Source organism: Engraulis encrasicolus, chromosome 12 (assembly GCF_034702125.1).
Source record: "Engraulis encrasicolus isolate BLACKSEA-1 chromosome 12, IST_EnEncr_1.0, whole genome shotgun sequence".
NCBI classification, from domain to species: domain Eukaryota; kingdom Metazoa; phylum Chordata; class Actinopteri; order Clupeiformes; family Engraulidae; genus Engraulis; species Engraulis encrasicolus.
In genome coordinates, this window is record NC_085868.1 from 55,967,646 (window position 1) to 55,985,427 (window position 17,782).

General features: G+C 42.9%; 1 protein-coding gene across 1 annotated transcript in view; it reads left to right on the forward strand.

Annotated features, from left to right (window-relative positions):
* LOC134460416 (thromboxane-A synthase-like) overlaps positions 1–13,484 on the forward strand; it is a 33,395-nt gene extending 19,911 nt beyond the window's left edge. The window contains exons 10-13 of the mRNA XM_063212837.1: positions 8,573–8,661; positions 11,398–11,535; positions 12,207–12,369; positions 12,571–13,484. Coding sequence (XP_063068907.1) covers positions 8,573–8,661; positions 11,398–11,535; positions 12,207–12,369; positions 12,571–12,660 — 480 coding nt within the window. The 3' untranslated portion in view covers positions 12,661–13,484. The remainder of the gene's footprint in view (positions 1–8,572; positions 8,662–11,397; positions 11,536–12,206; positions 12,370–12,570) is intronic.
* Positions 13,485–17,782: the final 4,298 nt, after the last annotated feature.

Below are 17,782 nucleotides of genomic sequence, written 5' to 3' on the forward strand. Positions count from 1 at the left end.
CCATTCTTTTTCATGTTCTCATAGCGGGAAAATTGCCTGTCCACAGTGTTATCAACATATTCATAAGAATCTGAATTAGAAATCACATGTAGAAAAACACAGATAAAGCATACAGATACATGAATTGATTAAGGTGTTGTGGTGGAACTTCTGAGGTGCTCAGTTAGCACAACACCATAAAAATGGCTGAAATGTCAACGGTGTTACCGTCAATGGTGTTACAATTAAGTATGACAGTCAGGGTTGCCAGATGAGGCTGATGATTTCCAGCCCAAAAAATGATCAAAATCCGCCCTAAGAACCCGCCCAATTCTATTGATTTATATGGCCGTGGGAAGGTTTTTCTGATAGATGCCATTTTTACCCGCACACGGCCATCCTAAGCAGCCCAATTGGGCGGGAACCAGCCCAATCTGGCAACACTGATGACAGTTGAGGAGGAGTATGATGACAGTTGAGGAGGAGTATGTTTTTGCCAATTTATATCCATATTGACAGACAAACAAACAAAATAATTTGTGTTCTAGGGAGATGGGTTTGTCTGCTCTGTTTTTTTCTCCTAAAAAAGTGCCGACTTCAACCGTAACACAGTTGAGTAACACCGTTGACTGTTTTGAAAGTGTTTTTGCGCTATTGATCCCTTATGTGTTGGAAAAATCCTATGAACATACACTAGGGATTATCTCTGGAGAAGGAAGTCTTGTGTAAGGAGGGTGACTATATTCAAATCAGACGTCACAGGGATTTATGACGAAAAATGTGTCAGTCTGTATCACAGTGACTCATAAAATCCTACTTATGAAGCTCAACAATCACATTTTCTATATCAGTTGCACAGATTAATGACAACATTACTGATAAGGGACATAAGCACTTTCAAACATATATTGTTTCAACTCTGTAGTATTTTTATATATGTTTGAAATGACATAGTATTTGTCCATAACACTGTTGACAAAATAATTAAGCAAATGTTCGCTTTCATTAGAGTATTTATCAAATGATTTAAGATTAAGCTTAGCAATTTGTTTGTTTGGAAACTTAAATATATACACTATGTAAACATCTAGGTCATTTAGTTGAAAAAAAATACTGATAATTGACATTTTGCTTTTGCCAAAAGCGTAGGGGAATCGTAGAATCACTCACAAGCCTAGCACACACATACAAACGGCATCTCACTTTGCATTCAGCGGCCGTCTCTCTCTCTTTCTCAAGATAATGGAAACCAGGAGGCACACAAGACTTAAAACTGCCGAAATTAAACAATAGAAGTCTGAGGTTAATTGGAGAAACAGACGTTTCGGAGCTAGTCCATTCTCAATGTCTCCAGTAGTAGAGTAGCTGAGTGGACAAGTTGCTGAGCTTGGGTCGATGGCTTGTGACCATCCAGCTTCTTCTTGATAGAGGTGCTCCGATCACCATTTTTTGGCCTGATCACCGATACCGATCACCAAAAATCTTTATCTGCCGATTACCGATCATTGTCGATCACAAAAATGATTCCCTATTTTTTTAATAGCCTATTAATTATGCTTATTGATACCTACCATTTCTGCCCATAAACCAATCAATCTTAATTTGCACATGTCTATTATTAGGCTATTATTATTAGGCCTATTATTATTATTTTTTTTATTATTATTATTATTATTATTATCTTTCAGACTAGTGTTGGTAATAGGCCTACAGTCTACAGTATTAATCAATGTATAAGTTATTGCATAGAATAACTAAACTATTTAAGATTGAATTGAAACTGAAACATTACATCAAATAGTCTTCCACATACGAGAAAAAAAACAAGCTGTCGCTTTAAATGAGCAGCCTCGTGAGGAAAGCCCCTCCCCTCTCTGTCACCGTCCACAGTTGCAGTGCTCCACTACCGTTCTGAATCTCTCTCTCAAGTTTTAACCACAACTGTCGCCGTTTGGTGTTTCAGCGACTATCAAACGAATCGACTGACTGCCAATTACAACTTTGAAAACAATAATTGACATGTTTGTGCTGACAACGCGAAGTTGTCGCGTGCTGACCGAGGCAACTACACAGGTTATAACGTAAAATGGCTCACTGGCGAGTACTCAATCGCAAATTACATTGTCAGGTAAACGGCGCATGGATCGGAAAATCAGATCATTGTTGATGCAGATATGGTTATGAATGGTGGAAATGAAGGGGGGGAATGGCGAAAAGTTATAGACAAGCAAAGATGCCTTCTTTTGGTGCAGTTGCAGCTGCGCAGAGCCAGCGCCTACATGCAGCGCCAAATGGTTGCGTGAGGAATTTAATATCTCTCGATCGTTTTTTTGATCGGCATGTTTTTCCGATCACCGATCAGGCTATTTTTGGCCATTATCGGCCGGTCATGATCGGCAGCCGAGCAATCGGAGCACCTCTACTTCTTGATCACATTCCAGATGCTTTCAAGGGGATTCGGGCCTGCAGTTTGGGCGGACCATGTCAGGGTATTGATCAGATGGTCCTCCATCCACACCTTGATTGGCAAGCTGAGTGGCTGGAGCATTGTCCTTCTCTAAAATATTTGTCCTCAGCGTTCAGTGGCATTGTCAGAACAGAAGGAATCATGTTTTGGCTCAAGGTCACTTTGTATGTGAGTTCAGAGACGTGCCGTTTGAAGCGATGAATCTGACCGATCTCAGCCTTGCTGAAGCACCCTCAGATAATCACCTATTCTCTGCCAAAGTTCACAGTGGGTGCAAGATACTGTGGTTCATGGACCTCTCCAGGTCTCTAGCTAGCCATTAGATGACCAGGTGTTGGATTAGATGTGAAATTTGTAGGGATGCACCGATATCGATACTGGTATCGGTATCGGCACCCGATACTGCTCATTATACTCGTACTTGTACTCGTACTCGTCAAACACTTGCCGATACCAGCTACGAGTACTACTATTACTCAAAACAATGCAAAATATCGTCATGTTCTTTGGACTTGAAAGCAGCATGGAATACTCGCAGTGTTTATTTGTGTTATAATGTGTCATTCGAAATGTCTATCGTCGGAAACTATGTCGGAACGCATGTACAGTCGGCAACAGCTGTTGCAGATAAGAATGGACAACTCAAGCGATGTATTGGATATACCAATAGAGACACTGGAAGAACTTGGGATACTACGGCGGCATACATCGGACCCGTCTGCTTCGCCTACATGGCGACGGCGAAAGAGGTGCTCCAGAATTAGGAAGAGAGGCAAACGAGGTGGCGTCGAAACACGGCTTGCAGCCAACCCAACTCGTCCAGCAATACCATCAATTCTCTTGGCAAACGTAAGATCTATGGACAATAAGATGGATGACATACGGCTACTAAGATCAGCGAACAAAACTGTGAGGAACTGCTGTGTAACCGTGTTTACAGAATCATGGCTGAACGAACGGCAATACCGGACTCGGCTTTACAACTGGAGCAACTTACGTGCCACCGAGCGGACAGAGCCCTTGCAGAGAAAAAACGAGGGGGAGGAATATGTGTTTACACACATGATGCTTGGTGCAAAAATGCTACGGTGGTACAGAGACACTGCTCTCCACTAGTGGAGTTCATGATCATCAAGTGCCGACCCTTCTATCTACCAAGAGAAATATCCGCCATTCTACTGGTCGCAGTTTACCTCGCTCCTACAATACCACCCAGCGCCAGAAGCGAGGCACTGAACGAGCTGCATCGGGGAATCAGTGAACAACAAGATGCACACCCAGATGCCTTCACAGTGGTCATGGGAGATTTCAACCACGGAAATCTCAAAACAGTTCTTCCAAAATTTCACCAACATGTTAACTTTCCAACAAGAGGACAAAACACCCTGGACTTTGTTTATACCCCAAACCAAGAGCATACAAGGCAAAGCCCATCCCCCACATCGGCCTATCAGACCACCTAACGATTCTGCTACTGCCAGCCTACAGACAAAAGGTAAAACTCACCAAACCAGCTCTGAAGGAGGTGAGAAAATGGCCAGAGGGATCCGTGTCACGACTACAAGACTGCTTTGAAACCACAGATTGGGACATGTTCAAAACAGCGCCACCCACAGCAACCACATTGACATTGAGGAGTACACAGACACTGTGACCTCCTACATCACAAAATGCATTGATGATGTTACAGAAATAAAACGCATCACCACCAGAGCCAACCAGAAGCCATGGTTCACAGGAGACGTTCACAGACTGCTGAGGGCCAGAGACAAAGCCTTCAGAGCAGGAGACGTAGCTGGCCCTAAAAAGCAGCAAGAGCAAACCTGTCCCAGGGCATCAGGAAAGCAAAAAGGAATACTCGGACAAAATAACAACACACTTCAAAGACAGCAGAGATGCACAGAGCCTGTGGCAGGGCATACAGGCCATCACGGACTATAAGCCCGCACCACGAAGCTGTGACAACAACACCTCTCTGCTAAACGACCTGAACAGTTTCTTTGCCCGTTTTGAAGCACAAAATGACACTCATCCACAGAAAACTCCCCCTACCCCCCATGATCAACCCCTGTACCTGTCCTCTGCCAGTGTGAAGAGGACACTGGCCACCATCAACCCACGCAAAGCAGCTGGCCCAGACAACATACCTGGCCGAGTGTTGAAGGATTGTGCAGAAGAGCTGAAGGATGTCTTCACAGACATCTTTAACATCTCTCTGGAGCAAGCAGTCATCCCATCACTTTTCAAAGCTTGCTTACCATCATACCCGTGCCGAAGAAATCATCACCATCATGCTTCAATGACTACCGTCCTGTAGCACTGACGCCCATAATCATGAAGTGCTTCGAACGGCTAGTCCTGTCACACATCAAAGCCACCCTACCCCCCACCCTGGACCCCTACCAGTTCGCATACCGAGCCAAGCGATCCACGGAGGATGGGCAAATCTGCTCTGCCCTCCATCCAGCCCTCACCCACTTGGACAATAAAGACTCATATGTGAGAATGCTGTTCATTGACTTCAGCTCAGCATTCAATACCATAATACCACAACAACTCATCAGAAAACTGGACAAACTAGGTTTCAGAACCTCCCTCTGCAACTGGCTGCTGGACTTCCTGATGCAGAGACCACAAGCAGTACGGGTAGGGAATAACACCTCAAGCACCCTGACCCTGAGCACGGGGGCTCCGCAAGGTTGTGTTCTCAGCCCCCTGCTGTTCACGCTGCTGACACATGACTGCACAACGACCCACAGCACTAACCATCTAGTGAAGTTTGCGGATGATACAACACTGGTGGGCCTCATCACTAAGGCGATGAGACCACTACAGAGAAGAAGTAGACCTGCTGGCCAGATGGTGCAAAGACAACAACCTCCTGCTGAATGTCAACAAGACCAAGGAGATTGTTGTCAACTTTCAGAGGGTCCAAAAACAACTGCCACCACTGACCATCGACGGTGATGCTGTGGAGAGTGAGCAGCACCAAGTTCCTTGGAGTGCACATCAGCGACGACCTCTCTTGGACCACCAACACTACATCACTGGCGAAGAAGGCCCATCAGCGTCTCTACTTCTTGCGCAATAACTAAAGAAGGCAAGTGCTACACCCTCCATCATGACAACATTCTACAGAGGAACCATAGAGAGCGTCGTGGTCCAGCTGCATCACAGTGTGGGGAGAAGCTGCACGGAGAAAAACAGGAAGACACTCCAGCGTGTTGTGAACACAGCGAAGAAGATCATTGGAGTACCACTCCCCTCCCTGCAGGACATTTACACCGCACGCCTCACCCGAAAAGCACTGATGATCCATCAAACACACAAGCCACCCTGCACACAAACTGTTCAGCCTCCTGCCCTCTGGAAAGAGGTACAGGCGCCTCCGTTCCCGTACCACCAGGCTTGCAAGCAGCACGATGCATCAAGCAATCAAGATACTGAACACTCAACCCACTCTCCCTTCACTGTCAGCCTCTAGCCAGCCAGGCCACTGACAACGCTCCCCCCCCCTCATCCCCACCACCATATCTGCGACTGAACATTCCACCTGCACTACTACATCTGTGACTGAACTTTCAACCTGCACTAACTCAAAACATACACATGCACACACACACACACACACACACACACACACACACACACACACACACACACACACACACACACACACACACACACACACACACACACACACACACAAGCACACTGCACTTTCTGCACTAAACCCAAACATACACACACTGACACACAACTCATACTCACACACATACACACACACACACACACACACACACACACACACACATACACAGTGTTACACACACACAGACGCACACCGCACTTTCTACCTGCACTAAACACACACACACACACACACACACACACACACACACACACACACACACACACACACACACACACACACACGCACACACGCACACAAAACACATACAAACACACACACACACATACTGCTGCTGGTGTATTTAATAAAAACCTTTTTTTAATTATTTATTTCTTCAAATGCTACTATTACTATGTCAGAAACGCTATAAAGGACTTTTAGAAAAAAGAACAACAAAATACCTCCTCTTAATGTATGTTCTCTACAAGTCTTCTGTTGTCCAGTCTTGCACTTTAAATGTCTGTATGAGCAATGTCTACGTCCATACTGTCTATGTCCATGTATGAGTACTGTCTATGTCTATACTGTCTATGTCCTTACCTAGATTAGTCTATGTCTGCATGGGAGAGCAAGAAACGCAATTTCAAATTCTTTGTATGACCAGTGCATGTAAAGAAATTGACAATAAACTTGACTTGACTTGACTTGACTTGACTTGAATAAAGTGCCACCTCATATATTTAATAACATTTAAATCTACATGGAAATGGACAATAAAAATATCACAGGTGGGAAAAAACAAGGCCATGCATTTATTTTCATTGTATTTTGGTGGTAAAAGGTATCGGTATCGGTACTCGGTATCGGCAAGTACACACATTAATGTACTCGTACTTGTTTCGGTTTTCAAAAAAGTGGTATCGGTGCATCCCTAGAAATTTGGCCAAGGATTGGTGATGATCTGAGGATGCTTCAGCAAGGCTGAAATCGGTCAGATACATCTTTGCAAACGGCGCATCTCTGAACCCACATACAAAGTTACCTTGGGTCAAAACTTGTTTCCTAATGTTCTGACAACGCTCCTGAAGGTTGAGGACCGCTTTTTAGAGAAGGACAATGCTCCAGCCACTCAGCTTGCCAATCAAGGTGTGGATGGAGGACCACCAGATCAATACCCTGACATGGTCCGCCCAAACTGCAGGCCCGAACCCCCTTGAAAACCTCTGGAATGTGATCAAGAGGAGGCTGAATGGTCACAAGCCATCGACCCAAGCTCAGCAACTTGAATTCTTGCACCAGGCCTGAAATAAAGTCATCAGAGAACAATGTGAAGGACAAATGGATGCATACCAAAACGCATGAAAGCTACAAATATGGCTTATTCCACCAAATATTGATTTCTGAACTCTTCTTAAGTTAACATATTACTATTATGTTGTTTTAAAGTTAATATCATCTTGTTTTCTTTGCTTTTTTGAGATTTGGAAACATTGCATCTTATGTGTTATTTTGACCATTTAGAATTTTTCTGCAAATAAATGATCTAAATGACAATATTTTCTTTCAAAATTCGGAGGAAATGTTGTCGGTGCTTTATAGAATGAAATAACAATGTTCGTTTTTCTCAAACACATACCTATCCATAGCAAAATCAGAGGAACTGAAAATTTCGAAGTGGTCCCTCAATATGGCTGGTGCCCCTGGGCCTCAGGGATAATCCGGCCATGGTCTATGCCTACAGCCAGCCGTATGCTTATTACAGTAAAAATGTACCTGCTATGCTGTCTGAATCCGCACAGCAGTCACACACACACACACACACACACACACACACAGACACACACACACAAACACACACACACACACACACACACACACACACACACACACACACACACACACACACACACACAGACACACACACACACACACACACACACACACAGACACACACACACACACAGACACACACACACACACACACACACACACACACACACACACACACACACACAGACACACACACACACACTCTAAGACGATAATGTCTCTGCCAGCGTTTGCTCATTTGTTTGCTAGTTTGTAAAACAAATCTCTCTCTCTCTCTCTCTCTCTCTCTCTCTCTCTCTCTCTCTCTCTCTCTCTCTCTCTCTCTCTCTCTCTCTCTCTCTCTCTCTCTCTCTCTCTCTCTCTCTCCTGTCCTTCTCTCTATCTCTCCTGTCCTTCTCTCTCTCCTGTCTCTCTCTCTCTCTCTCTCTCTCTCTCTCTCTCTCTCTCTCTCTCCTGTCCTTCTCTCTCTCTCTCTCTCTCTCTCTCTCTCTCTCTCTCCTGTCCTTCTCTCTCTCTCTCTCTCCTCTTCTCTCTCTCTCTCCTCCTGTTCTCTCTCTCGCTCTCTCTCTCTCTCTCTCTCTCTCTCTCTCTCTCTCTCTCTCTCTCTCTCTCTCTCTCTCTCTCTCTCTCTCTCTCTCTCTCTCTCTCTCTCTCTCCTGCAGGACTCCCCAGACTACTGTAATGTGCAGGGACTGAAGTACATGGACATGGTGGTGTCTGAGGCATTAAGGATGTACCCCCCAGCCCTGAGGTAGCCTACAGTGCAGTAGTGTTGTCACCATACCAAGAGGCATTAAGGATGTACCCGCCAGGCCTCAGGTAGCCTACAGTGCAGTAGTGTTGTCACTATACCAATATTTTGGTAACGGTACCGGTATCGGTACTTCGGTACTTTTCGGTACTTTTCGGTACAAAAAAAAAAAAAAATCAGGCCAATCTCAATATAACACTGTCACAATAGTCTACTCTACGCTGAAACAGCAGCATTTTTAATAATGCCATCCAAATAATTTTATTAAAATGACACAAAATACAAGAGAATGAGTGGATATGTATTTGGATAACACAAATCACATCATAGTAAGTTACTTTTAGTTCAAATGTGATATGAACTGTTAGTGAATGTGCAGTGAATTATTTCTTGCACATTTGCTTGTTTTCACTGCTGGTAGATTTTAACAAAAACACCCAACTCAATATTACAGCCACTAGGCCTACTTGCTGTTCCCCAGCACTTCAAGGGTTAATGTGTTACTCCCGCTGATCCAATCAGAAGCGCCTCTCTCTCTCTCTCACTCACCCACTCTCACACACACGACACGACGCAGCAGGCAGGCAAAGCCACCAGAGACGGTTTAGATCGAGAGGGGACAGATGGCGGCCATCTTGTTGACGCCTTCGGGGTGCTATTTCGCGATTATGTAGATCAGATCTGAGAGTCAATGGGAAAAATGAATGGGGAAACTGAGTATAGGACGGGGAAGAACCCAACAGTTGTGAAAACCATATGATTGAAACCACCGTGAAAAACTGATCAATCTAGACTGCTTGGTTGTGTTATACGAGTCAAAACAAAGCTTTTTAAGCCACTTTTCTCACATTTTTTTTGACAGAGCACAGGCGCAGTTGTTCCGTAACGGCACGAGAGCAACGGCTTTTCACAACTGAGCATGCGCATCATTTTGTGTGCGCCGATGCAGCCAGATGATTGGATCACTGGCACCGCAGCTCAGCAGGCACATTGGCTCTTGTTACCAGAAAGGCGGGAGATGTGCGGTTAGACGCCATATTTGCGTTACGATTGTGCTGTCCCATCTCACCTTCCTATCAAAATCTCTGAAGCCACCTCTTCTCTCCCTCCGTGTAAATGAGCTAGTTGTCTGTAACCTAGCATGTTTAGCTAACTTGCAACAGTGAAAGAGGCAATTTTACAGTATGGATTCACAAAGCAATCAGAAATAATGTCACTTGTGCAAATTCTGCATACAGTACAGCATGGTACTATTCCAACTGTAAATTTAAGTTACAAATAAAAGTGCTAACAATCGCTAACGCTAACCGCTATTCAGTTTGGAGTGTTTACAAACAGCAGCTGTTGCCGTTTGCCACATTTGTTGCATAGCCTACCGGTACTTTTCAAACGCAGTATAGTACCGTTTTAAATGCCTTAGTGAGGTACTTTTTTATTTCTGTCAAAACCATTTTAGTCAAGAAACACAAGAAAAGAATCTGAATGCAATTTCTTTATTGAAATTCTGATTTACATTTGGCGGTATGGCTCTGTTCAGAGGAGCCCCCCTATTTCCATGAGCACCATGAAAAAGGGGTCAGCAGCAGTTAGGGAATTCTCACCCCGGCTAGACAGGGAGAGATAAATATTTCCCCCATGAACAGAACCAGGCAACATGACAAGAAGAATTTGCCATGTCATACACGACAAGGTGGAGCATGGGGAGGAGGTGGGTAGCAAAAAACCAAGCAGCGTACACATCAGGGAGAAAGGGGTCGAATTTAATCGCTTGGGAGGAAAGCTGATCGGCAAAGGGGATACACCTGGATCAATTAGAGGTGAGGGGAAAGGCGGCACGCTTCTTGACTACCATGGCCTGGCCAGAACTAACGTTTGAACACTCGATACCGGTATACCGTGCAACCCTACAGTACAGTGGGCCATACAGCTTGAAAGCGACGTCACTTCCCCCGATTTCATGGGACCTCAACAGCGTTTTTAGCCGAAAATCGTAGCATGTATTCCACTGGCGACATTGAAATGATATTTCGATCCCCTTCGAGTTGTGCCACGAGCTCCACATATGTTGTTTCTGATATTTTTGTTTCATTTTTCGTACGAACCCCTAAACTTTTTAGAAAGCTGGGTTTCTTCACATTTTTCATGCAGACGGCCTCGGAACAAAACATTGATACTTCTGCATGAATAATCTTTATCTACATTGATACTTCTGCATGATTAATCTTTATCTACATTGATACTTCTGCATGAATAATCTTTATCTACATTGATACTTCTGTGTGATTAATCTTTATCTACATTGATACTTCTGTGCGATTAATCTTTATCTACATTGATACTTCTGCATGATTAATCTTTATCTACATTGATACTTCTGCATGATTAATCTTTATCTACATTGATACTTCTGCGTGATTAATCTTTATCTACATTGATACTTCTGTGTGATTAATCTTTATCTACATTGATACTTCTGTGCGTGTGTAAAATTGACTGTCTGTGCTAATGCATGTGTGTTTCTCTCACTTTCTCTGAATGTGTGTGTGTGTGTGTGTGTATGTTCGTGTATTGTGTGTGTGTGTGTGTGTGTGTGTGTGTGTGTGTGTGTGTGTGTGTGTGTGTGTGTGTGTGTGTGTGTGTGTGTGTGTGTGTGTATGTTCGTGTATTGTGTGTGTGTGTGTGTGTGTGTGTGTGTGTGTGTGTGTGTGTGTGTGTGTGTGTGTGTGTGTGTTTAAGGTTTTCTCGCACTGTGGAGGAGGACTGTGTGATAAATGGCCAGTTCCTGCCTAAAGGAGCAACACTTGAGATCCCGGCAGCTTACCTCCACTACGACCCAGAGCACTGGCCTGAACCAGAGAAATTCATTCCAGAGAGGTGAGTGTGTGTATTGTGTGTGAGGTTATTTAGTGTGTGTGTGTGTGTGTGTGTGTGTGTGTGTGTGTGTGCCCATTTGTGTAACAATGTGAGCATGTGCATTAACATGACAGATTATAATGTGTAATGTGTGCTTGCCCACAATCGGGCACATTAATGTGAAGATGGATTGCCGTCTTTACATACACTTAATTTAAATTGTATTTTATATATAGTACCTCATTTAAATGTCATTAATGGCATCCTTTCGCCATGTTACATACAGGTCATTTAAATGTAATTAAAGGGGTATGCCACTATTTTGGGGCTTAATACAGTTAAAATCGTTGGCCAGGGTTTATAAAGGTGGTAAAGTGTCTTATTTTTCATGTAAGCCGTTGTCTTGCTTTAAGACAAGTTAAAAGAGGTAGCATGTCGCTAAGCTAGTGAAAGTCAATGCATACGTGTAGCATGCTAGATGCTACAGTGATCCATTGACTTTCACTAGCTTAGCTACATACTCCCTCTTTTAACTTGTCTTAAAGCAAGATAATGCTTAACATGAAAAATAAGACACTTTACCACCTTTATAAACCCTGGCCAACGATTTTAACTGTATTAAGTCATAGTAAATAGTGGCATACCCCTTTAAGTGATGTAATTAATGACGCGGCTGTCCAATCCGGCGGCAGGTTCACAGCAGAGGCCAAGGCCGACCGGCACCCGTTTGTGTACCTCCCCTTTGGGGCGGGGCCTCGGAGCTGCGTGGGCATGCGATTGGCCCAGCTGGAGATGAAGATGGCCTTGGTGCTCATCATGCAGCGCTATACTGTGCAGGCATGCAGCGAGACAAAGGTACTACTGACACACACGCACGCACGCACGCACAAGCACACACGCTGTCCACAAAACCAACCCAGGTACACACACTTAAACATACCCACCCACAGTGTGTGCAAGGAATATTCCAGTTGCAGAACACTGTTCCACACATGTAGTAAACGTAATATTGACAATATTCCGAAATAATGCTCTTTCTCCTGTCCACATTTGTAGGTGCCCCTGGAGCTGAAGTCCCACACCACTCTGGGACCAAAGGATGGCATTTGGGTCCAAGTCACCAAAAGGGACGGAGCCGTATACTAAGAGAGACTAAGAGAGTCTGGCCAACTATGGGTTCAAACGTTGAGCTATCCCGCTATGCTGATTGGTTTTGGGCTGATCACGTGTTTTATGGACGCCATGTTTGCTCCCCACACTCCCACACTATATGAAGGCTTCATTTGCAAAACGGTGTATCTCCATTTTATAGAATGTTGGGAAATTGACATTTTTATGTTGGGCATTCCATTTAAATGCATTGCAAAATGCCTTTTATATAGCTTAAAAAAGTATGTTCTCAAAATATTTGAATGGTAATAATTCACACATGGGTGCTATGACATCTGGACAGTCATTTCCAATGATAACATGCAAAAAAAAGTCAAAAAATGGAGATACACCGTTTTGCAAATAAACCCTTCATATCATTTAGAGCATATGTCAGACAATTCACTATATTATTATTATGCCAAACTGTTGTGCATATGGCTGTAGTCCAGGACCGGGTCAGGAGAAAAAAACCAACATCGTTTAACTGATGACAGAAACGGAGGATTTGGGATTTCAATGGATATTTAGGCCAGACGGAAGAACTGGAAAAGCGACAGATTTCTCCGTGTAATGTGAGGAAAATGTATTTTTTCCCTTCTACTTTTGTTATTAATAACTTTTGAAAGAAATAATCATGATGGCATTGACCGTGCTCTCAAAAACTCCTGACCGCAGTTTAGGAATGAATGAAGTGTGAAGTTTCTGTCATAACTTGAAATCAGCTTGCCAAATCTTAATTGCCACCTGTAACTATGCTATACTGTGAAAACATCACTTTGCCCTTGGTACTACCAAGTTATTATTTCTGTCGCGCTATAATGTTAAGGTCCTATGCCGAGTCCTTTGAACCAACAGTAACCATGTTTTTTTTAAAGAAAAATATAAATTAAAAAAATCTTAAACCTTTACATCAGGTTTAAATTGAATATAAACGTAATCTGACTTTCTAAGAGAAAATAGAGTACTGTATGGATGAATAATGAGGAGGGGTGGGTGAGCTACAGAACTAACCTTAAATTATTTAAACTTTTGTACTAACCTGACATGTGCACAGGGAGTGAGATGGAAAGAGAGAGATCACAAAACATGATAAATGTGACGGAAAGAAAATAGGTCATGAATTTTGAATTCCTCAGACTTGAATGTATTTTTTTGTGTCGAAAGGGCATTGTTGTTGTTGTTACTGTTTGCTTAATAGGCAGAATACTGTGAAGTTGATCACCAGGTAATTGTGAGAGGAAGGAGAATCAATAGTGTGTGTTGAAGTGTGATGAAATATCCAGCATTGACGCTGCAGTGCAAATAAATCTGTTCTTAAAATGTGAAGTGTGTATTTCAGAATGCAATAAACAAACTGCACAATGATTTCACTTGCTTTGTTTTTCCACTATGGCTCCATTCTGGGGTAGTGCAATGCGGATTATATTGAACTGAAGAAGAATGAATGGCAATGTCTCATCATATGCAAATCTGTGTTTGTGTTCAACATTTTTATTAGTGTCACTCTGACAGCCATAGCTTAACATACATACAGTACCGCTAAATACAGTACCGCTACATGATTGTCATATTTGAATATGAATGTCTGATTGTCCAACCTGAAAATGCATGTATACATTACATTACATTGCATTACATTACATTTGGCAGACGCTTTATAACCAAAGCGACTGGACTTGAAAACGAGTATTTTCAGAATGTATGGCACAGTGCAAAAGACTTCACATCAAGTCAATTGCGTTTTTTATGGGGGGTGGGGCCTAACACGTTGATCTGGAATGTTTGTTGTTTACAAGGACAAAGAACTCAATTTTTATGGCTCTTGAAAAATCACTGAAACGTTGAAAAAAGCCTGGCAACCCCCCGGTCTGAATTTGAAAAATGGCTGGCACTGAATGAGTTAATGCTAGGGCACTCATCTACTACTTGGCCGACCGGGGGTCGGTTCCCTGCCCGGGTCCTTTGCCAGCCATTCCCCATCTCTGTCCCAACTTGCTTGCTGTCTCTACTTCACAGTCCTGTCATATAAAACACAAATAAAGGCTTGTAAAGCCTCCAAAAATATATATATTAAAAAAAAATCTACTACAAGTCTCTATCAGTATATTAAACTATAACCGAAAACAGGATTCTCCTAAGACACGTGGCCTGAAAGCATACTGGTCTGCACTAACAAATGCTAATGGAAGGAATGCTTTGTTTTACCATCACCTCAACTGATTCCCATTTCCCTGTTAAAGGGCTATGCCACTATTTTGGAGCTTAATTCAGTTAAAATCGTTGGGCAGAGTTTATAAAGGTGGTAAAGTGTCTTATTTTTCGTGTAAGCCGTTGTCTTGCTTTAAGACAAGTTAAAAGAGGGAGCATGTTGCTAAGCTAGTGAAAGTCAATGGATCCGTGTAGCATGCTACAATGCTACACGGATCCATTGACTTTCACTGGCTAAGCGACATATTGACGCCTGGGCAGCTAGGAGTAGGCAAGGGTGAAAAGGCGGGTCTTTAGCTGCTTCTTGAAAGAGTCGATGGAGCTGGCTGATCGGATCTCGATGGGGAGGGCATTCCATCTCTTGGGCGCATAACACACGAACGCAGCGTCGCCAATCTTCTTTCGTGGAGGGGTGAGAGTCCTTAGCAGCTTGGAATCAGTGGATCTGAGAGCTCGAGCAGGGGCATAAAAAGAGAGCATGTCAGGGATGTAACTGGGGACAAGTCAATTTGATGCTTTAAATACTGTCAGATCTTAAAGTCGATTCTGTATGAGACAGGCAGCCAATGAAGACCTGCCAAGACAGGAATTATGTGCTCTCTCCTTCTGGTCCTTGTTAGGATTCTTGCCGCAGAATTCTGAATGAGTTGCAATTTGTCAATGCACTTTTTTGGCAGGCCACCGAAGAGAGCATTACAGCAATCTAGCCTACTGGTGTCGACTCGTTCAAGAAGCAGCTGAAGACCCACCTTTTCATCCTTGCCAACTCCTAGCTGCCAAGGCGTCACAGTGTCCCAGCTGCATATTCACATTATTATTATATTATATTACATTATATTATAATGTTCATAGGTCTAAAATCATGTATAATATAATTCAGTAGGCTTATTCAGGTAATTAAATAGATCCCATAAACAAATGCACAAAGTAATCTTTTATATTTTCAGTAAAATAACAAATAAACGTTCACTTGTAGTCTACATTCTACTTTGGTTTCGACAGCTCCACCTTGTGTTCAAAATGAGTCGTGACGCTAAAGCCATCCAGATATAATTAACTTGTTGCGCTGTAGGCTACATCTCTCTTCCAGTACGTCATCTCTGTCGTCTATAATTTGATGCAATGAATATATCCATGCCGTCAACGTAATGCACAGCAATGGTTAAAATGTGTATTAGCTGTAGGTCTATCTAATTTTTTGGACAAATAGGTTAAGTGGGAAGCATAGGCCTATTACTCTCCTGGGCGTTTTATCCCAGTCTACACTTAAGTTTTAAGGAGCCCTACCATTTATAAACACGTGTCAATATTTCAGCGAAGCAACAGTATACATTTTTAAGTATCCCAACGTTTCAACTCTTCAGTTTACTTCAGGTGTAACGGAGGGTCTGTGGAGAGTTTAGGCTGCGCCAGAGAATCTCTAACAGGGCTGCGCTAATATGGCCGACCTGTGCGGACGTGCTTGAAATACGCGATGACGTATCTAGTCTTCATATATGATGTCTGTGGCCCAGCCACTATGGACCTTACGCATCTAAGAATCCTGGTCCTAACCTACGTTGACCCTATGACTCTACGATCTCTTTCTATCTCTTCTTCCTCTGCCTTCCTGCTATCTCTGCCTCTCCTCTCTTCCTCTCCTTTTAAATCCATCTCTAACAATTATGTTCTTTTTTCTCATTTGTTAAGCACTTTGAGTTGCATCCCTTGTATGATACAGTGCTATACAAATACAATTATTATTATTATTATTATTATTTTGGGGCTTAATACAGTTAAAATCGTTGACCAGGGTTTATATAGTTGGTAAAGTGTCTTGTTTTTCATGTTAAGTGTTGTCTTCTTTTAAGACAAGTTAAAAGAGGGAGCATGTCGCTAAGCGAGTAAAAGTCAATGGATCCGTGTAGCATTGCTACATTGTGTTATAGCATGTGTGATGTGCCAGCAGAATTGATCAACTTTATATAACATGCTCAAATGAAATTAAAAGCAACCGGCTGCTAATTCTGTAAGACAGTGGTTCTTAACCTTTTTTTCTTAAAGCATCCCCGTACCTGTGCCCAAGACAAGCCGTGCACCCCCAACTCAAACTTCTACTTGTGTATACGCACTTGATTGAAGTGATTAATAATAATGTTTCTTGCTTGAGACGCTGATCAATATCTTAATGCTTTTACATGGGGACCAAAACATGTATTAGTTTGGATTTGATTTGGCCTAATTATAATGCTCACAAGCCGAACTTTGATCACAACCTCAACACAAACCAGATTCCGTGCACCCCCTGAAATCTCTGGCGCACCCCCACGGGGTGCCCGCACCCCAGGTTAAGAACCACTACTGTAAGAAGTAACATAAAAGAAAATGTCTGTCTTGGTGCTCAGTAGTGATAATAATAATAATGCCTATAATGTCCTCTGTGGAACAAAATTTCCAGAGAATTTCCAGAGAATCCACTCGTGTCTGCCCTCCTCTTTCCTCTCTCTGCACCCTAAACAGAGAACTTCCAGAGAATTTACAGACACCGTTTTGCTGTTTTGTTCCCATCTGTTCTCCATCCCGGCACTGCTGATTATGGGAATCACACTCTGTCCTCTCGTGGTATTTATACATCACACTCTGTTCTCTCGTGGTATTTATACATCACACTCTGTCCTCTCGTGGTATTTATACATCACACTCTGTCCTCTCGTGGTATTTATACATCACACTCTGTTCTCTCGTGGTATTTATACATCACACTCTGTTCTCTCGTGGTATTTATACATCACACTCTGTCCTCTCGTGGTATTTATACATCACACTCTGTTCTCTCGTGGTATTTATACATCACACTCTGTCCTCTCGTGGTATTTATACATCACACTCTGTTCTCTCGTGGTATTTATACATCACACTCTGTTCTCTC